The sequence below is a fragment of the Eurytemora carolleeae genome, unplaced genomic scaffold (genome assembly GCF_000591075.1).
Source record: "Eurytemora carolleeae unplaced genomic scaffold, Eaff_2.0 scaffold3, whole genome shotgun sequence".
In the NCBI taxonomy this organism is placed as follows: domain Eukaryota; kingdom Metazoa; phylum Arthropoda; class Copepoda; order Calanoida; family Temoridae; genus Eurytemora; species Eurytemora carolleeae.
The window spans coordinates 39,528-61,532 of NW_019397377.1; the positions used below are offsets into that span (position 1 = coordinate 39,528).

General features: G+C 33.1%; 1 protein-coding gene across 5 annotated transcripts; it reads left to right on the forward strand.

Annotated features, from left to right (window-relative positions):
• The first annotated feature begins 7,031 nt into the window (after window positions 1-7,031).
• Window positions 7,032-17,287, forward strand: LOC111713878 (adhesive plaque matrix protein). Of its 5 annotated transcripts, none has more exons than XM_023488856.1 (12): window positions 7,032-7,151; window positions 7,489-7,550; window positions 9,884-10,150; window positions 10,396-10,497; window positions 11,167-11,224; window positions 11,579-11,628; window positions 12,397-12,451; window positions 13,874-13,965; window positions 14,032-14,133; window positions 14,450-15,772; window positions 16,938-17,097; window positions 17,191-17,287. In XM_023488856.1, exons 2-10 carry the CDS (start codon window positions 7,536-7,538, stop codon window positions 15,674-15,676), a joined length of 1,968 nt encoding a protein of 655 aa, XP_023344624.1. In that variant the 5' UTR covers window positions 7,032-7,151; window positions 7,489-7,535; the 3' UTR covers window positions 15,677-15,772; window positions 16,938-17,097; window positions 17,191-17,287. The 5 variants fall into 5 exon arrangements, with proteins under 5 accessions (XP_023344624.1, XP_023344620.1, XP_023344622.1 ...); XM_023488852.1 differs by having other exon boundaries at window positions 7,033-7,151; window positions 7,489-7,553; window positions 9,888-10,150; XM_023488854.1 differs by having other exon boundaries at window positions 7,033-7,151; window positions 7,489-7,553; window positions 9,888-10,141.
• Window positions 17,288-22,005: the final 4,718 nt, after the last annotated feature.

Here is a 22,005-nt window from a genome sequence, read left to right on the forward strand (position 1 = left end):
TTATTATTATCATTATATTACCTGTAACATCTCTGTAACAGGTTCTTTGTGTGAAATGAACTTCTCACCTTTGCCTTTCTTTCTTAGAACTGAACAAATTTACTTTTTAAAAATTGGGGAAATTCTGGATATAAAATCAATCTCATATTAAAATCTTATCAAAAAAGTGAAATCTGTTTTTTGTATTCTTCTAGGCTTAAAGGTCACTTAACGCCCCTTTTCTATAGGAACGATTTGATACTTAAGATGTTGTTTTTAACAAATCCCTATGTACATGACGCAGTATCAATTTCCCCCAATCTTGTATCTGCTATATACTAGTCTACAAGTTATTGAATAAGTAGTTTTCCATAAACTATCTTTATTACGCAGTTTTAAAGATCAAGTTTAGAAAAATGTTTATATTATGAAGCATGTGCATAAACTCAGATACAGTAGGTTTCATAATATTTCTTAGAAAGATGTTGAACAATCATGGTTTTCTGAATGCAATTGCATGACGAGTTGGTCTACATTAATCTCAATTTAATCTTGCTATCCTGTACTATTCTGTTTTGAACATAAATTCTATTTTTTCCTGTTCAGTTTCGTACTATTGTAATGTAACCTTATATCTGTATACCTGAACTACGTACGTTGTACATTATTAATTATCTAAGTTTGTAAATAGCTATGTAAAAACTATATCATAATGTATCTGAACTGCGCTTTACATAATTATGTAACATGATTATCTTAACTACGATGTGTATAACTACATAAGACCTGTAGCTTAATTGAGTTTGTAAATAATGACGTAAAACTTGTAACTATGTTTATTAACTTAACTTGTAACATAGAACCCAAAATACATTCAGTTGGAATAATACTCCACTTTGATTACAGTGTGAGAGTAGAAAATAAGAAGCGTCCTGAATATCACCTTCTTGAAAGATAGATATAGATTGGAAATTACGTTGAGTTGAGTTAGACCTGGAAAGATTCAGTTTTAAATGCGTTAATAGGAGTAGGGCATTTACTACACTATTCTATTTGTAATAAACTGTTGCATACTATCCTATTTTGTACTATTCTGTTTTGTACTATTCTGTTTTGTACTATTCTGTTTTGTACTATTCTGTTTTGTACTATTCTGTTTTGTACTATTCTGTTTTGTACTATTCTGTTTTAAACTATTCTGTTTTGTACTATTCTGTTTTGTATTAAGCTCTATTTGCCCAGAAGTAAACTTTTAATAAATCAGATTTCACAGATTTGAAAGTGCTAAGAGGAGTATCGAACACGAGCACAGTTGAAATGCTTTGCATAGATTTAAACCTTCAAGAATTAAAAGGATATTGAGCGCTCCACGGTTTCTAAATCCATGATCTAAAGATGTAGTACTCCTGCTCTGAGCAGATTTAAACCTTCAAGGTCACTTTTATTTAGAGATATTAACGGTATCTATAATATAGGATACTCAGACTGAGACTGTCCAATCTTGCCTTCATTGGACTTTTTACACGCACGAATATATCATGCTCCATGTTTAGCGGCGGAAAATGTAAATTTTGAGATCATTTATACACACTTCTATCTAAGGGCCTGGCCCAATCCCCTCAAAATTGATTATTTTCGATTAAGGTTTCCCATGACAGTGGTTTGCGAACTTATACTACATAAATAATGGAGAAAATGTCAAAATTAAACTCTTTTTAAGTTTCTTTTACAACAATATTTTTCACTTTATCAATCAGATAAACTGAAACTTGAAATAAAAACAAAACTCATTTTGCGTTCTTTCATGTGCAGCTTACAAAATAATAATAAAATCAATTTTTCTGATCAAGCAAAGATATATTTTCTAACTTATTTTCATAAGTTTATTAAATCATATACGGTTTCCCACATCAAATAAGACCACGTCAATGGGTCTAAATTACGATTTGGGGGACAAATCAGAAAATTTAAGAAGAATGATTCATTTTGACAAATTTAATAAGGCTATTAGAATTTTTTTTGGCAGAAAATGCTATATTTTTTCGAGTATTATATGCGTATTTTGGCGCTAGAGATTGGAGATAATCTAACATCATATGGAACGCTCTGTATAATGTTGGTCTTGAATGCTGACTCCGCAAGAAACATGAAGAATTTGAGCTGTTTTTATTGTCAAGTTTAAATCAGTAAGGCTGTATTGTCATCATTTCCGCAAAACTAATGCAAAACTAAAAATGTTGCGATTTAGAAATTGAAACATTTACAATGTATTTTAGCGGGGATAAGGAAAAGGATATGTTTTTATTATTTTCGAAGTTTTCTTGCATGGATTGAACAAAATTTTTTTGATGGAACATTTAGAATTTTTTGTTAGAAAATAATAAATCATATCTTTCACAAAACAAAATCATCAAGTCTAGTTATTTTAGAAATTACGGTCCATACTTACAAGATAGTTCATCGAAAAAAGATGCAAAGGTTCCAGATAATTTACCAAAGACATTTTCTTAAGAGCGACTTCCCAAGTGACAATTTCCCAAGTTGCAACTTCCCAAATGTACATCTTCCCAAGCGGCAACTTCCCAAAGGCTAGGTTAGGCCTTCTGAGGCGCCGCAGGCTACAAAGGGGCCGAACGCTGCAGCTAGGATGGGCAAGGGGGCCAAACGCTGCGGCTAGGACAGACTTGGGAAGTTGCCGCCCTCAGAAATTGAACATTTGGGAAATTACCATTTGGAAAAATACCCTAGGGCAGTTGCCGCTTGGGAAATTTTTTTTCTAGCAAAGTACCTAACATCCAAATTTTACCTATAAGACCAGCTGTAAGAAGACTGACCCCAGCAACTGTGCCAGCTAGAAGACCGGTCAGCAGAGCCATTCCAAATACACTGTCATAAAAAATAGTTTTCATTCCAGATACACTGTAATTCATAAACAGTTTTCATTCCAGATAAAACTTTATATCAAAAAATAATTTTTAATCTAGATACACTAAAATGAATAAGTGGTTTTTTTTGCCAGATACACTGTAATGAGTAAGCAGTTTCAATCCAGATACACTGTAAAAAAGAATAGTTTTCATTCTATATACACTTTAAATAATAATAGCTGTTTTCATTCCAGACACACTACAATGAATAAATAGTTTCATTCCAGATAAACTGAAATAAAGAAATAGTTTTCATTCGATATACTCTGTAATAAACAAATAGTGGGCATTCCAGGTACACTGTAATAAATAAATAGTGTTCATTTCAGGTACACTGTAATAAATAAATAGTTTTCGTTCCAGTTTCACTATTGTGAATAAATAAAAACCTCTTTTAATAAAAACATTAATTGAAAGGTTTAGATTCATATTTGAAAGATAATTTATTTGCAGTAAAAACCAGAAAGTCTGGAATAAGAAGATATCTTTTAAACTCTAGTTCACGTGGATTTAACGGTTCTGTTAATATTCCAGAAAGCTGTGACTTTCGATCACAATTTTGCTATTAAACATAATTTTTAAGCCTTTTTCATAAAATACTTTTTTGCTGGCAAATACATTTTGAATGAAAAGTCTAAAACAAACAAAACCGTAAGTTTAAAGATTGTTTGATTATAGACCAAAGCGCGTGAGATTTTAAAAAGAAGAAACCAAATGCTTCTAACTCTGGTTAGTCCAGGGTGAGTTATGACTTTAAATATTCCAATGAACATGAAACACAGAAATTGTACAGTGTACACTGTACAATTACATAGACCCATTTCGCTTAATCAATGAATTTTTATATTACCAGTAAACCTATTTGCTTTGTAAGAATATTAAGTATAAACACTAAAACATTTCTTTAATGTCGTCGTCCATTTAACAGTTTTCTGGTTTTTACTGTATTTAAGGATAAAATTCAATTAAATAAAATTAATAAAGATATTTTTGTTGTCTCTTGACTATTTTGGATTTCAGAACTTGTTTTAGATAAAATTGTTTTAAAATTTTTGGAAACATTAAATCTATTTCCGTATAATATGGCAGATAGTTATTAATTTTACATTTCTGCAGTGAACTCTAAAATCTTGTAAATCCTAAAATGACATGTTTATACGCTACTGCATGAAATTGCATCGCAGCCCTACTCAAGCCATTCGACACATGCATACTACATGAATAATAAACTTTAATCAAATTCAGGGAGGATGAGATTTTACAAAGAATCGTTCGATGTTCGATTAAACAATAGTCCTAACATATATTTAGAATCTCATTATTTGAAGAGACCTGAATCTACCCTATACAACAGATTTTATAAAGGTCAGCGCGGACATCTTTGCAGTATAAACACAAAACTAATTTTTCAATTTAGATAATGGGTTAAATTGCACGACTTTACGCTCTTATAATTGCGCCTTCAGCTTTTTTGTTGAACTTTTTTTAAATTCAAAATTGTTTTAAAGAAGAACTGAGTTTTGCCAATTTTACAGATTTTGTTTTATTTGTAAGTCGATGTCGCACACCATAGATATTTCGAACTAAAAAGTTTATGAGATCATCAAGTCTGAAATATTAAAGGTTTACACTATCATGGGTTGCAATGATTTAAGCTATAGAAAAGTTGAGATTGTGTTAAGAATTTTTAAGTTTTTCCTTTTGTTCAAGCAATGTAAAAACTTTCAACTCAAGTATAGGTTTAGATGGAGGGGGGGTTAATGTCGCCCCCCCTGTTTATTTACCTCCTTAGGATATCATTATGCATTGTACCCATAGAGAATAGAATATATAGAGAGAAATTAAAAGAATCTCTCGGTATGAATTTTTTCAGTCCCTTTCAGTCTGAAAGGGAGTTCAAAGTGTACAAATCATGTAAATGTTCAAAAATTATGTGCAGTAGAGTAAGAAAAGAAGGGAAAAAATGAAAGAAAAAAGGAAAAAAGGGGAGAAAATAAGCATAAAATCTTATTTTTGTTTCCAATATCATGTTAAATAGAATTATTTTTTTTCTTCAATTTAAAGTAAAATTGAAGTTTTTTTCTAAAATAAATTGTTTGGGAAGTTTTACTGTTATCCTGTCTTGAGAATTGATAGGGCTTAAATATTTTTTTTTTGTATTTTGAGAAGCTTATTTTTTTGGCTTCTTTTATTAGATTAATGATTCTAATGAACAATCTTACTGCCAAAAGTAAAAAAATTGGATACAAATTAAATTATATTCAAAATATGGCCAAGTTTTGGAGAAGCTGTTTGTACGAGGTCGTATTAACCGACCTAGATGATTCTAACCTAAATGTTTTCTGACCTTATTATAGAGTAGTTTGCACGTGTTTTTGGTCGCTTTGGTTAAAATAAGCGTTAGGTCTGTTTGGCATCCTTTTAGAAATATATAGTTTTAACGACCTAGGATTTTGAGACATATTTAGGTTGGTTAAGCTTATATTTCAGGTCATTTTATACCAGGAAGTTTTTAAGTTGGGTTGGTGAAAATTTTAGGTCTGTTGTGCAATAGTTTTAGGTCGGTTGAACAATAATTTAAGGTTGGATGAGCAATTTTTTATGCTAGATGAGCAATATTTTTAGGTCGATTGAGAATTATTCTTAGGTCAGATGAGCATATAATTTTAGGTCAAAATTGAGCAATACTTTTAGGTCAGTTGAGCAATTTAGGCCGTCCGATCTTAAAAATTGCTCATGCAACATAAAAATATTGCTCATCGACCTAAAATTATTGCTCATCGACCTAAAATTATTGCTCATCCGACTTAAAAATATTGCTCATCCTACGTAAAAGTATTGCTCGACCGACCTAAAATTGATGCTTATCTAATCTAAGATTATTGCTTTACTGACATAATATGTATTCCTAATTGAACTAATATTGTTGCTAAACTAACCTTAAATATATTCATAACCGACCTAAATATATTTCCAATCTTATAGGTCAGTTTGGGACATTTTGGTAGTTGAACCGACAGATTTTTGGGTCAGAAAAACGATATGTTGGAAACTCAGTTATAGTTTCCTTATGGTAAAATGACCTAAAAATATTGATCAACAGACCTAAAAATATTGCTCAGTACTGACATCGAAATATTACTAATCCAACATTGCTCATCCGACCTACAATTTTTGCTCAACCGACCTAAAATTATTGCTCAACCGACCTAAAAATATTCTTCAACTGACCTAAAATTATTGTTCGACAGACCTAGCATATTTCTCTCAACTAACCTGTATGACGTATCTTTCGACCTATGCGAATCCTCTATGCTCCACGTTAGGTTGGAAACTCAATAGGTTCGATGAGCGGGAACCGTTTGTACACACCCTAAAGCTTGCAAAGGATTTTTTTTCTAATTTTAGTTTCGAGAAAACTGAAGATTTTCATGCTTGAGCTTTTCTTGATCTTTACACAGGCATTTACATCTTCTATACAACTTTACTTGTAATAAAACTAAGTATTGGCTCTTTGTGATAAAAAACTTTCAGTTATAGAACATTTCGATATATATCATGGTTGTTTTATAGGACACAGTGCACACTGCATTATTTTTAGATTATATCTAATATGCTATAAAATTGTTTGACAATAACGTATTTACTGCAGATTGTTAGAAGTTGAAAATTCATTTAAAGCAAGATGCAATTTAAAATATACAGTAAGAACCCAAAAACTCTAAAATAGGAAAATATGGGACACAACTATTGTGAAGTGTAAACAGACTTATTTCACTTTTTGCTTTGTTCTGTATTACAACAACATCAATTACATTTAAGTATTGCTATAATGTCGTCTTTCTAATCCATTTTTTTGTTATCACTGAATAGTATCATGATATTCATTGCTGTTTTGCTTCCACATTTTAATCTTTAATACGTTTGTCAATTTAGAACAGAATGCAAATTGCATATTCTTACCTTGAATTTCCTTGGTTGGAATAGAAACAGAGCACTGTGTGAAGTACAATTGCAGTACGATAAAGTACACTAAAAATATGTTAGTTTACAAAATTTATTTAATGAGGTTTAAGCATATTTTTTTTAATCTGCTGAAACTAGTTCATCCTGTTACTGAGTTAACCCAGGTTGCCCCTGAATAGTAGAGTGTACTGCAAGTACAATAATATGTTTGTAAACAACTTTCTGTAGTTAGTCGATGGAAAGATTCCTTCTTAGAATGAGGTGTTGGGTTCTAAACAGGTAGATTTCTCTTTTTATTTTCAGATTTAGTTTTTAGTTAATCTTTTTTCATTTATTAAGTACAATTTGGCGACTTTTTTCAGGTTTTTAACTGGGGNGGGCACTTTTCCCTACACCTTGATGTGATATTATTTGCGTGAAGGTAAAAGGTCAAAAATTCGTTTCTGTGTTTAAAGAATAATGTGATATTGAAAGGTGAAATTAAAAAGTATTTATATTTGGTTTTCAACGGTTTGGTATTGCTAATGTTAAAAATTGATATTATTGACTTTTAATTATTTCAAACTTTTTGCGTGACCTATATTTCACGTGATGAATCTGACAATTATTTTTTTAGTCTGTTTCTTCTTTTGATTCTAGCCTTAGCTACACCTCAACAAACATATGGAAACGAGAAAAAAGGTAATTACGAAGATTTTTAAAAGTTGTTTTTTTATGACTGCATTTTTTATTATACGAGATGTGAATTTCAGTTAAAACGGTAAATAACTAAAACTATAACAAGTCTTGGGAATTCCTAAATGTGATTTTCAATATTTGCACCTTTAAAATTAACGGAGATTTTAAGAAATCTGTAGTCAAATTATCAAATAACAATATCAAGTTACGTTTTCGTCAGTTTTAAAGATTCAAAGAGGGCAGTCCACATTTGTATAAGCTCATGGGACGTTCAGTCTGTTTTTGATACATCATTGTCTTTATGAACTATTTTAGGACAATTTTCAAGTCTTCCCTTAATTTCCATATTTATTGGTACACCCTGTACCCAAGTAACAAAAGTGAGGAATGTCCCCAGATTCTCCAACCGTGGTGACTTTCTTTAAGGAATTTCCGAGGAATTTCTCGAGAATCATTTCCTGTAACTGATTCCTCGGAAATTCTCGAGAAATTCCCTAGAATTGGTCCCCAAGATGAGAGATTTTTGTGGGATCACAGTTTTGAGACTCAGTTTCGAGAAATTCCTGAGAAATTCTCCGGAATTTTCCCCCACAAAATTCCTCAGAATTTCTCCAGAAATATTCTCTGGAAATTCCTGAGAAATTCTTAGGACTTTGTCACCATATTTACGGATTTTTCGGGGAATTTATTAAGAGAATTAGTTTCGAAAAATTCCTGGAAATTTCTACGGAATTTCACCCCAAGAAATTCCTGAGAAATTTTCCTGACTACTTCTCCGGAAATTCCTGAGAAATTCTTAGGACTTGGTCACCATATTTAGGGATTTTAAGGGGAATTTAATAAAAGAATTAGTTTCGAGAAATTCCTGGGAATTTCTTCGGAATTTCACACCAAGAAATTCCTGAGAAATTCTCCGGAATGCTTCTCCAGAAATTTCTGAGAAATTCTTAAAACTTGGTCACCAAGTTTACGGATTTTTCGGGAATGAGATAAGAGAATAAGTTTCGAGAAATTCCTAAGAATTTTTCAGGAATTTTTCTCAAGAAATTCCTAAGAATTTCTCAGGAATATTTCTCCGGAAATTCCTGAGAAATTCTCAGGACTTCCTCACAGAATTTTCAAGTTCCATTTTTCAACAATAGGTGTCTCTGAGGTTCTCTTCTTTTATGCACTGCTCAAACTAAATCTTTTTTTCTTTGCATCCTTATTAATAAAAAATGATAATTTACTTCAGAGCCATCTTTTAAAAAATTATTTTAAACATTTTAAAACATTTTTTTATTTTTTCTTGACAATTCACTTGTCTGAATAAACAAAATACATGACAACTTCAGTAAGGTCAAAAACGACTATAACATTCTGACTTAAGAAGATGGTTATACTTCTAAAAAGTTGGAGGGGCAATATAGTTGTTAAGTTACTCACTACTTTTGTTAGTGAATATTTCAAGATATTCCTGAGGAACTCTTGAGAAAATCTTGGGAATAGTTCCAGGGAAATTCCCAGGAATTGGTTCTGAAGACCTTTTCGCAACAAATTTTTTCTGGTTTTCCTGAAGAATTGGTAACAAAAAATTCCCTAGAATTGGTTACAAGAAATTCCTTGGATAGAGTTACGAGAATTTCCTCGGAATGGGTTACAAGAAATTCCTCGGGCCTGGTTCCTCGGAATGGGTTACGAGAAATTCCTGGGAAAAGCTGTCGACGTTTTCACCGGATTTTCCTTTGAAAGATTCCTGGGAATTTCCGCGGATTTTCCGCAAAATGTTACTTGGCTATCAAGTCGATTTGCTGAGCCCGCGTCCTTTCCTTAGAAAGTGGCCGTGTAGTTGACGTACTTTGCGGGACGATATGTTGGCCGCTAGATGTCTCATGCTAAATTCTTATCTGATAGATAGATATTTCTCCGTACATTTGACGACCAGGCAATATAGGAGACGTCAAGTTGTCGACCAATATAGTTTATGGAAGGAACGGCCTCTGTTGAGACGAATAGAACTTAATGTACAGCTAAAGTTCCATTTCATTTTGGAGTATACTTTATTTTTATGATTTTCAACAAAAGTTTGCAAGCTCTGGCGTAAAAATCTTCCTGATTTCTAAAGTTCTAGTTCTATGATGTAGATTTCTATTTCCTAGGGCTCCAATAAAGTATAGTTAGTTATTAAGTTAAAATCAAAAGCAACCTGATGGTGTAAATCTTTTGAAATTTCAAACTTAGATTACTTACGACAATAGGTTGCAAAGATATAGGGATTAGAAAATAACAATTTGTGACAAAGACTCGATGCTTCTGCTTAGAAGTCATGTCTAGCGCATTAAACCGTGTTTTTTAAAGGAAGTCCTGCGCCATCTATCCGTCCTCAACCGAACTACCCCTCTCCACCTGACCGCCAGCAATATCCTCCCATGGGTCTAAACCCGTCCTCTGCTTGGTACTCGGCAAGAGAAGAGTCCTCTCCGTCCTACCAACTAGAGTATAAGGCACCGGAGTCTAAATATACAGCTCCGGAACCAGGGTATACCCGTACCGAGACACCATACCTGAGAAAATCTGACAACCCTACTGAAGGAGGAAAGCCCTACTCTACTGTAAACAAGGAATTTATTTTTGAGTCACTTTAAACAACCCGTTTTAAATTCCTAGCATTTTTTAAATGGTGGCCTTGTTTCTTTTTTATACAAAATAGCAGCCAGAGATTTAAAGAATTTTGTTCACTTTCTTTATTTGTAAACTCGCCAAAAGCTAATTTTGTTAAACTTTTGGGATGGTTTACCATAGCCATTAATGGACATTTTCAAATTACATGTCGACCTTTTTATCAAATGATTTAAAACTCACAAAGTTGAACCAGGGTAAGCTTGATAATAAAGCGAAGAAGCTTCTACCAGTATTGGCCAAGCTACAAGCTAAATACTTAACATTAAATGGTGAAGAACAAGACAAGGTTAGTTCAAGTTCTATTTATTAAATCTTATTATTTTGGCTCGTTATCCACCTATAGATGGGCATGTTTGACTTTTTCCATTTTGTACGTATATCGTTTCTGAACGACATATTTAATTTCATTCGTCTTTTTTTCAATCGCTCAAAAGTTCCAGACTTTGTTCTTTCTCAAAACTATTGTTCATTTTCCTTCTATTTTTCATTTGTTTTCTCGCAGCAAGATCTTCAGTAAAACCGTTCGTTCAGTAAAATCATTCGTTTAAAAAGTTAGTTAAAAATCCTTTGTTAATTTAAAAATCGATAGTTTTTAAGAAAGTTTCTTTGAAAAATTTGTTTTTTTCATTAAAACAAACTATAGTTTTTTCAAGATCCTACTGACATTTTTAAATGTTTGTTTTTGGTTAAAAAAAAAACTATTATTTTTCAATTCTCAGAACAACCAACTCGTTCATCCAACGTTTACGAAAAAATTGATTCGTTAAGAAAACTATGCCCATCTCTAGATCCACCCAATGCATAAAAAATATAATTTAATTCAGTTTGGTTAATCAACTCAATTAAAAACTTCTCTTTCGGTTTTTTTTTATATTGTAAATTATATTTTCATTTCAGTGCACATAATATATATTTAATATTTTTAGTCCAAAATGTTAAGGTCTTTACTTTTTAGTTGGTTGAGAAGGCTGATATCTACAGAGAAAAGTTTCAGGAAGTCATTGGGAATATAGGTATTTAATATTTTACAACATTGGGAATATAGGTATTTAATATTTTACAACATTGGGAAAATAGGTATTTAATATTTGACAACATTGGGAATATAGGTATTCAATATTTTACAATCTTTTATTATATGTCAACTTTCGGATTAGCTCTATTTACCGCAATGTCTCGTCGTAATTCTTAAAAAATCTAATAATATTTTGAAAATAGTTTTTGAAAATACGTGTTCTGTTTTAAATCTGTAGCTTTATTATTGGAATTTATGATCAGTTAAAAAATTATTTTATATATTTTTATTTATAGTCTTTGATTATTTTATTGTTTTCTTTTTAATTTTTAAATTTAAAAATCTAATTAAGATGAGAAGACTGCTGAAGAATATGGACTGGATCTCAATTTGATAATGAAGGTTTAATTCTATAGTTCTCTGAACCAGGGGCGTATACAGGATTGGTCTTAACCTTACATTGTGTGGCGTATCTATGGAGTGGGGGGAGTTGGGACCCAATAATATGAATAATATGATGTTCGGGCTCGATATACATCCCCCCCCCGCAACCCCCACTGAAATGTCAAGAAGCTTCAAGTACCCCTGGACCAATTTATTATTATATCATGATAACTGTGAGAACTGGCTATCATTGATATCGAGGATATATTTAATGTTCCCTTGTCAGAATGGTTAAAAATCTCTCGTTTCAAATTTAAGATATTTTAACTTTATAAGAAAGAAAAGCTGAAAACTGTAATATTTAAAGTAGACGAAAGATTATCTAGATTGCTAAACTGTTCTTGAATTCTCACATGTAGATGAATTTCAAGTGGCGTGTCTAATTCACAACAGTACCCTTTAGTCTGATCAATCCATGTTGAAAACTGATAAATTTACATCGTGGTAGCTCTAGAGAAAATATTTTTGCCTTTCTGAACAGGAAAACAATGCAGGAAACCTCGGTATTAAACACTTTTAGTTATAAAACGACGTAATCTTCCTTTTTATTGTTAAGACAAAGATTTCAAGGGTACCGTTGTGAATTGAACTTTCCCCTTTTAAATGAGGATTACTATAATTTAAAAAGACAGACCCATGCAAGTCCCTTCACTCATTTAAATTGTAAATTAGATTTTGTAAATTTGTTGTAATTGTATGAAAAATTTTAAACATTTTTGTGTTTAGATTCTTGGAGTTGAGAATAACTATGAAGAAGAAATCGAAGAGGAGTCTTATGAAGGTATAAGCTTTGTATTTAAAACTGAATTTGTATCTTGAAATTTTAAATTTTTTAAGAAATGCACAAAAACTCAGAGGCGGCTTAAGGGGGGGGGGAGGGAGACGATCCCCCTGGAAAATTGGGGGGACATCCCCCTCGATTGAAAATTGAGGGTAGTGCCCCCCATGAAAAAATTTAGGAGCCTGAGAGAAAAGAGAAAAGAGAAAAGAGAGCATGAACCTCATAGCCCTCACATTTGGAGTTTTAAGAATAGATTCCAAAGATTTTGTGTGGAGCTACTTTTTCTTCCCCCCCCCCCCCCCCGTGCTAGTTAATCAAGGTTTTGAAATAAAACTGACCAAATTCCCTGTAAAATAAATTGGGGAGGGGGGATAAAACTTCATTCTTATAACTTTTCTTATATAATTCCGCAATTATTATTGAATGAAGATTGATGTTATTTTTATCAGTTGGATGAAGTGGTTAAAGGGAGTGACCGGCTATGTAAGGTAGTTGAACTGAGTGTGAATTGTTGTTAAAAACTTCTTTCGGATTAATTTGAGACATATTAAACTTTCAAATATCTGTAAATCCTAAGTTTGAGCGCAAATTAGACCCTCAAAATTCCTACGTTTCAGAATTAGTTTTTTTTTTATTACTAAATAACGACAACGAAAAATAAAGTAAAAAATTATACAGTAATCTAATTAGATGGTTAGGAAACAAAAGAAATTTGTCAAATCAATGCTAAAATCGATTATTTCGTTTTCATTATTATATTGAATTTCTTATTTTCTTTGAATTTATTCGCAGATTTCTTCAAATTCTTCAAATGTCGTCTTTTCAACAATAGTTCCAGAAAATCTGCGAAAATCTTTGTGAATAATGAGAAAAAAGAAACAAATAATTGAACAAGATTACTTATTTTCCAAGATAAGATTATTTTTTTTCTCAACATGTTCCTATACATAACGTCTGTATAGTTTATTGTAAAACTTTTTTACATTTTATGTCGTCGTTATTTAATAATTTAAAAAAAAATATTCTGAAAACGTATCCACTCCCAAAGTAGGAGTTTTGAACATCGAATTTATGTTACAGATCTTTAAAAAGTTTAATATGTCTCAAATGAATCCGAAAGATGTTTTCCACAACACTGCATACTCAGTTCAACTACCTTACATAGCCGGCCACTACTTAAAAAAAAAACTAATTCTGAAAACGTATCCACCCCCCAAAGTAGGAGTTTGATCGTCGAATTTGCGCTCAAACTCGGGATTTACAGATCTTTAAAAAGTTTAATATGTCTCAAATGAATCCGAAAGAAGTTTTCCACAACACGGCATACTTAGTTCAACTACCTTACATAGCCGGTCACTCCCTTTAAAAGAAAGGGTAGGAGTTTAGGGTTAAATCCGAATTCAATTGAAGCTTATATTTTAGATTTGTTTGCGCAACTAGTAGCTGAAACTTATCATACTGAAGACTTACCAGAGCCCCCTGTTCATCCTACCCCTGTACAATACCCCAATAAGGTAAACCTTTATTAATTCTGTTTTGGAATGTTATTAACTTTCCTAACTTTCCTGTTTGATATGTAGGGAGTTCATAAGAACCCAATGTATGGTGAAAATGTTCGAAACTACTACTCGTCTCTGGACAATCGGTTTGTTCACATTAATAACGAAGATGAGGATTACAAGGTATACAAATGAATTATTTAAAGTCTTAGGTTTTTGTCATTGCTGTTCGTTTGTTTAAAAAAAATTGGGATAAGGAACCCAACCAGGTCAATATAATGTTCAAGATTATATTTATATTTAATAGTTTACTTATGATTTTTTAGTCCAATTAGAGCATTGCAGGGGCGTATACTGGAATTTGGCCAGGGATGGTGGACGGTGGTTTTACATTTCTTGTNAATAAGTTTTTACTTCTGGAGGGGGGGGTCATAGCCATAGCCTCCCCCCTTATACGCTTTAAACCTTGTGTGTGTGTTTATAGTTTTTTAATTTTCAGTTTAATAGGTTATTCATGTTTCAGGCCTTTGCTTTTCAACTGCAAGGTCTTGCTGAGCAGTATAAGTCAAGTCCACCTAGTCCCTACGGACCATCATTGAAATATATCTCAGGCCCGCCTAGTCCCTATGGACCATCATTGGAATATATCTCTAGCTCTGAGAAAGAGAACTTCAAATTGAATCCCCATGGTATCCAATATGACAGTATCTTTGATAAAGAAAACTTTAAACTTGAAAGCGCTGCTCCTGATGGTATTCAGTACCACTCCTCCTCGGATAAAATGGCGTTAAATCTATTAAATCCTAATGTTCCCAGACATGATCAAGTGTATAAAAGCAAAGTTCCTCCCACTTATCATGAACGCACGTCAAGGATGGATGAAGGGCCACCAAACTATGAAGTTCCTGAATACTACAACATTAATCCAGGACTTCCTAGACCTTTTCCAGTTGACCCCACTTCACCAAGAACTCATCTCAGACATGTGGAACAGTATCCAGTGGGCCCTAGATATCCTAATAAACCTTATCCAGTGGACCCCAGACACCCAGAACAGTATCCAGTTGAACCCAGATACCCGGAACTGTACCCAGTGGATCCTAGACACCGGGAACAGTATCCAGTGTTTGCCAGATTCCCTGAACAGTATCCACTGGATCCCAGACACCAAGAGCCCTATCGAGTGGACCCAAGCCACCAGGAACAGTATCCAGTGAACCCCTTGTATCAGGAACGTTTTCCAACTAAGACCCCATATGATGCTTCATACTTTTATGATCCCTTTGATGGATTGCGGAAGCCAACTGACTATGAGAAGCAACCAGCTGAACCTATCAAGTTTCCTCCTGTTAGACCAAATGAAAATGAGCCCTACACACCGCTCATCAATGAACGCCCCCCTGGCCCCATTTCACCTCAATTTAACCATCTAGCAAATAGATATCTGGACTCAGAGGAGTATGAAGATGGATACCCAAAACCACAGGCCTATATAAGACCACCCAGCTACCCTACCCCACCAAGCTATCCTACCCCACCAAGCAGCTATCTTACTCCACCCAAGCTATCCTACCCGACCCAGCTACCCTACCCCAACCAGCTATCCTACCCCACTGAGCTATCGTACCCCACCCAGCTATCCTACCCCACCAAGCTATCCTATCACACCCAGCTATCCTACTCCACCCAGCTATCCTACCCCACCAAGCTATCCTATCACGACTAGGTACCCTACAACTACAAGTAACTCTACTCCTTCAAGTTATACTAAAGGTCCTGCTACCAGACCCCTGCTACCAATCGCTAACAGTAGGCAAGAAAAGTAAGTGCATGAAATTAATCTTATTTTGCTGGTTTTTTGGAGGGTCTTCTTATTGGAGTTGATTGAAAATTTGTTTGATCTTTTGTTGTGAACTGTTAAACAATTTTTATATGATGGCAAAACTTTGACATTGACATTTTACCACAAGTGCTACAAAGACCTTCAAAAGGGTGTTGATAAAACAACTTCACATTTTTCTCTCACAAACTTAATAATCATGATCATAATCATAATGAAATTAATTTCACACGGTTTAAAAATATCGGATTTGGTCAACCCTGCTTTGAAAAAATACTCGTTATGATGGGACTGATCAGCCTACTCAGCTGGGATTTCAGTTGATTAGGATTTTTTCATTTCTTCCTTGGCTTAACCTTTATTCTTACAATGGAACAAGCATTCAATTGTAGGCAGTAAATTAATTATTTTTTAAAAATCTCCAAATTTTTGAAGGATTTTATGACCCCCGACCCTCCCTCAGCTTCACAAAAAACATGCATTGCTCGGCCCAGAAATTATCTAAGCTTATCCTTTTAACCCTAAATTTAAAACATGCAATAAGTATATTTTCGGCCATGTGTATAAAATCCTCATTTTTTGGAACGATTGTAAAAAGAGAGCGAGAACAGAACAATCTAGCTGAAGGCACTTGTTCTAGAATGGAACGGAATGATTTCAAAAAAGTCGGAATGTGCCCAGCCCTAGTTACAGTATACTCCAAATTTGTGTTAGGTCATATCAGCCCCACCCTGAACCTGCTAACTTTTAAGGCTTTTTAGAGATTTAGGCTTATATTAAAAGCCTTTAAACAGATTCCTAACGTCTTTAAGCCAGTTCTGGAAATGTTTTTTTTGCAGATAGGCTGATCAAGAGTTAAAGACTATTTATTTAGGGCAGGGTTGACCAAATCCGATAATCCTTATAGTGACATTGTGTTATTGAATTCATTATGATTGGGTAGTATTTGAGCCTGTGAGAGAAAAAGGTGTGTTTTTTTCAACACCCTAATTTCAACACCCATTATCAAACCTAAAAGGAAATTAAAAATGTTTAACTTTATTCTATTTTAGAGGACACTAGTTCCAAAACTAACACTTGGCCCATTTCTAAAACTGTGTTAGAAAGACCGAGTGTTAGTTTTATAATTAATGTCTCCTCTATTTAGTCCTGAGAAAATGATTGTACCTGATTTCACAGAGGACCAGTTGAACCGATTCAAGACCTATATGTCTATAAAAGCTAAAATGCCTGTCGACTCTAAGGCAAGTCCTGGTCCTTCACCTCAGGAGGTCAACGCTAAAATTAGGAAAGATGGGCATTACAAGGTTAAGAATTTGACTAAATATTAACCCCCTTTACAAACAAATATTTTTGGTCCCCGGAACTTTTCTACTTTCTCTTAACTATGCCTTTTTTAGGAGCCGTAGGAGCATTTCTGCAGACCGTTTGAAGCTATGAATGAGTTTTTACAAATGCTATGTATGTTTAAGAAATAAATATTTTCCTCTTATTGAATATTTTTTTTCCGAAAAGCTTGAAATGATCTTCAATTTATCGTGACCTGTTTCATTCACAACGCTATCCTTCAAACCTTTGTCTCAGCACAATAATAATGGAGAAATTTTTCTTTTTCCAAATGATAATAAATTCAAGTTATTAAGGTTTATGGAGTAGTTTTCCATCACTATTTTCTTCTTGAATTTATAGGGTCTCTTGAAGTTACGTATACAGCCTTTAAGACAAAAGATTATGTTAAAAACTTTTGTACTCCATTTAACAAAATTTAACAAACTAAAGAATAAATATTAGAATGAAGAATGATGGTTATTATACATAACCCTAGCTCATCTTTAAATTATTTAATAAAGTGGGGTTGTTAACATACGTAGTTTCTAGTGATCCTCCATCTAAAGCGTGATATGTTCGATTCAAAACGATATCCTTGAAAAGTGTTAGCTGATTGAGAATTACTGAGTTAAACAATTTTCTTTCTTCAATTGTAGTTAATTTATTAAAGTGCCTTGCTGAAACTATGGAATTAATTGTCAGAATTATCCAAGGTTGTATGATAAGGTTGGTTACTCTCGTTTCGCTCGAATGTTAGGGAAATTTCGTCTTCTAAGATAGATAGATGAAATGAATGGCGTCACTCTCGCCTCTTATCAGTACGTTATATCGGATATTTATCTTTCTTAAGTGACGACATATTCCGTATAAAGGGTAACAAATCAGTAAAAATAAATTCCTGGAAGAGTTGAAATTTTTAAAGTATGCAAGATAATAATTTATTACGAGGTTTAGGAGGGAGCCTCGCCAATTGACCTTCGGAGCCTCCTGCAACGCAGAATCGCTTCAAAGCCCCACACAACTGTCTCCACGCCTCCCACTCCTTCCACGAGTAGTTTCCATGAAAAAGGTCAAAAATAAAGACCAAAGTAAAATGTGGAACACGATTTTTTCAAATATGAGGTTTTATAGTATCTTAATATTTAAGATGCTAGATTTCCATATTTTGCGGACAATATCCTTAAATAGCGCTCGAAATTTTATTGTGAGTTTTGAGCTCGTAGCGCGGTATTCGAATATCAAATAGATACAAATGTTAGAAATGTACAAAGAGCTTTGTAAAATAAAGAGTAGGCATTGGGATTTATACGCAAAACCAGATGCCTCAATTGGGTTCAATAAGAAGCCAAATAATGTCGTCTTTTCTATAATTTAAAAAGATTTTAGGACTTTTTAAGCATTTATACATCACCAAAAATTTGCGTTTTTTACATAATTTGCCGTTAGAAATGCATAACTTTAGTATCTTTTTAGATAAACTTAATCTTAAAACAGACTGCAATGTAATTGGTTTAAAAAATTTGGCTACTTAAAACCAAGGTTTTTTCGGGCTTTCCTCACGTTACTGGCCTAAAATTCTGCTTTAGACTATAACAAAACTATACTTAATAACATTCTAATAAATTTTGTTTTAAAATTTGTGGTATTTTTCATACAAATGAGATGCGTTGCGTAACAAAATCACAATTTTAGCCTTATTTTTAGAAGTTTATATAAGTGGACAGAGTGTACACACTATTCGGATTAATTCCTAAGGCCCTATCTTTTACTATTCTACCGTCTTTGGGTATGTAGTTTCCCAAAAGCAAATTCCCAATGGCGACCCTCAAAGTGACAATTTCCCAAGTTCCACTTTCTTAAATCTGCAATTTTAAAAGCAGCAACTTCCCAAAGGTTAAGTTAGGCCGAGTGCTTGTGCCAGGTTAGGCCAGGGGGCATTATGCACTTCTCAAAAATGTTTTGTTAACATTTCTGTTAAAATTGTAGGTAGAGTTTACATTTACAATTTTCTATATAGGTGGTCTGGGTTCCTCTGGGCTGCTTGCAGATCTCATTCTCATAAGTCATATACATTCTCATATACATGTTAATTAATAGGTTTTTATAAATCGTTTATTGTATTTTGCAAAAAGAAATAAAAATTATAGATAAAATATATAGCTAACTCTTTTATGGTTGAGCTTTTATTATTGTAATGATATTTTCCCTGATTTTTGGCTTTTTGTGAAGGCATCACTTTTTTTTAGAAATAGAGTCATTTATTTATGGTTTCTTGTCTTTTACTTTATTTTCAACAATTTATAGTTAGAACAATTGTTAATGGTGTTTGACATTGACGGCTAGTATTACATTATTATGGTTGACATTGACACCTAGTATGACATTATTATGATTGAAATTGACGGCTAGTATTACATTATTATGGTTGACATGACACCTGGTATGACATTATTATGATTGACATTGACGGCTAGTATAACATTATTATGGTTGACATTGACAGCTAGTATGACATTATTATGGTTGACATTGACGGCTAGTGTGACATTATTATGATTGACATTGACACCTAGTATGACATTATTATGGTTGACATTGACGGCTAGTATGACATAATTATGGTTGACATTGACGGCAAGTATGACATAAGTATTGCTAAAATGTCGTCTTACCATTCCAATGTTTTCTGATTATAACTGTAGGATTGTGTTATTACTGCACAATTGCTGCGTTTTATGTTTTTAAGTGGACTATTCGGCCTATCAGTGGAGTTTTTTGGGACTTACAGCAACTTTAATATGGTAAGTTATATTTCCAAATATATGGTATTTTTTTTAAGCTCCACTGAGTGAATGTATACGACAATAATCTATGGTAACCTGTGTTTGATGCCTATAGATACATTTGTCATCTATAGAGTCTATGTCTTCGCAGCAAAAAGAAATAAGAAAAATAAATGTCGTCGTTGTAGAATTTATACTTTAGAAGGTTAAAACGCAGCAGAGCCCAAAGGCCAAATCTTCCCAACTTAACGGACGTATTTAAGACGTACTTTGTATGCCTCCGTACTCTATAGTGTTATCCTCTAGATGTCACGCAAAGTATAGGTGTCAGCACATATGTAATTTTACTATGCTTGCTATTGGTTTCCGCCGAGAGGGGTCGTGTTTCACCATGAGTAAGTTAAGACGTCATATATGTTTGCAAAAAGTACGAATGGGAAGATTTAGGTTCAATGAATAAGTTACTGATTGATAAAGTCATTCATATCAGTGTAGTTTGCAACTGATTATCTTTCATAATTTTTTTTATAAGATTACAGGAGGGGGTAAGATTAAAAGGGTGAATAAACATTTTATTTAGCGCTTCGCGCGAATATACTATCCTAGCCCCCCCCCCCTCAATTTCTCAAATCCTGAAGCCGTCCTTGTAAACACGTCACACGATGAGATTACAATTTGTAAAGTCGTCTCTAAGTCTCATTTTTTATGGGTAATCCTGTAGTAAAACCTGTTTAGCCTGTTGGCGTCACTACCTCAGATAAAGGTTATTGTGTATATCAAGGTTAATGTATTCTCTAAAATTTATATTTGTAGTAAATAGTAACCACCAAATAGATGTTCAAGTAAAGGTGTCTGTCTACAGTACAGAGAAAAGAACCAACACACGACGTCACAAGTGTAAACTATAACAAGGAAAACGAAAATTTCTCTTACTAGTTGCAATATATTCCAAGATCAAATAAAAAAGTATAAAAGCAGAAACTAAAAAACACATAAAATTGCACTTATTTTGCTGTAAGATAAGCACTTTATTTTAAAATTATCACTATAATTAATAATTTTGTCAGACACAAAAACGGAATCGACACTTGTGACGTCAAAATACAACTGTACTGAGAGTGTACATATTCTACGTAGCCATCTATTGTAATCGAATTTATTTGATAACCACTTTCCACGAACTCCGTAAATTGAACTACATTTAAGAACAGTCTCTAAAAAGCTTTATACCCGATAAAAAATGAATTTGATATATGCAATACCTTTTATTGAAGTAACTTGTCTATTTTATCTTTACAAACAATAGAGGAAATTATCAGAATTAAACGAAACTATCTTCCATCTTATTGACTTAATATGGGACCGTTGTGAATCGAGCTTGAAGTTACTTGAAGTTACAAAAACCGTCCCCTATATCCTTATTTTTCGTGAGAATTCCAATTTGAACTTTTAGATCGTTAAATGTTGAAGATTTTTAGTTCGTCTTCAAAGTGTATTCTTTCAACTGTGTATTGAGGATATTGAGTCTATATGTGTATCATATACAGGGTGTTCCAATAAACATCGTCTTTTTAAATAATTCTTTGATTTAGTATACTGATACCTACTGAGAAGCTGTAATCCGTAAGATTTTTGTCTGCTATGTTTACAATTTGTTTGTTTTTGTTTTGACTGAATACAGTTGTACTTAAAAAAAACAAGAACATTACAGTATACAAACAGATTAAAACTGTCCATTTTCACTGCTCAACTTACAAAGACACTATAGACAAATCTTTACAGCCATTCACTGTTTTGATAAAATAAACTCTAGTAGACATAATAATATTATGTCTTTTGAAATCAGGTATTACAATGCTAATTTATAACAAAGACGATGTCGAATTCGTCCCATATTAATTGGGACACCCTGTAGGTTAATACAAATATTTCAAGTTAAACCAGTATTTCAACATATTAGTGTAGGATGTATATATTATTGTGTATCACTGTGTATAGTGTATATAGTGCATAGTATATCAGTAAACAAGCAACAATCTTCTGTTAACATTTTATTCATGAGCACAATGTTTCATGCTTTATGCAATCTTCAGTATAGTGTAA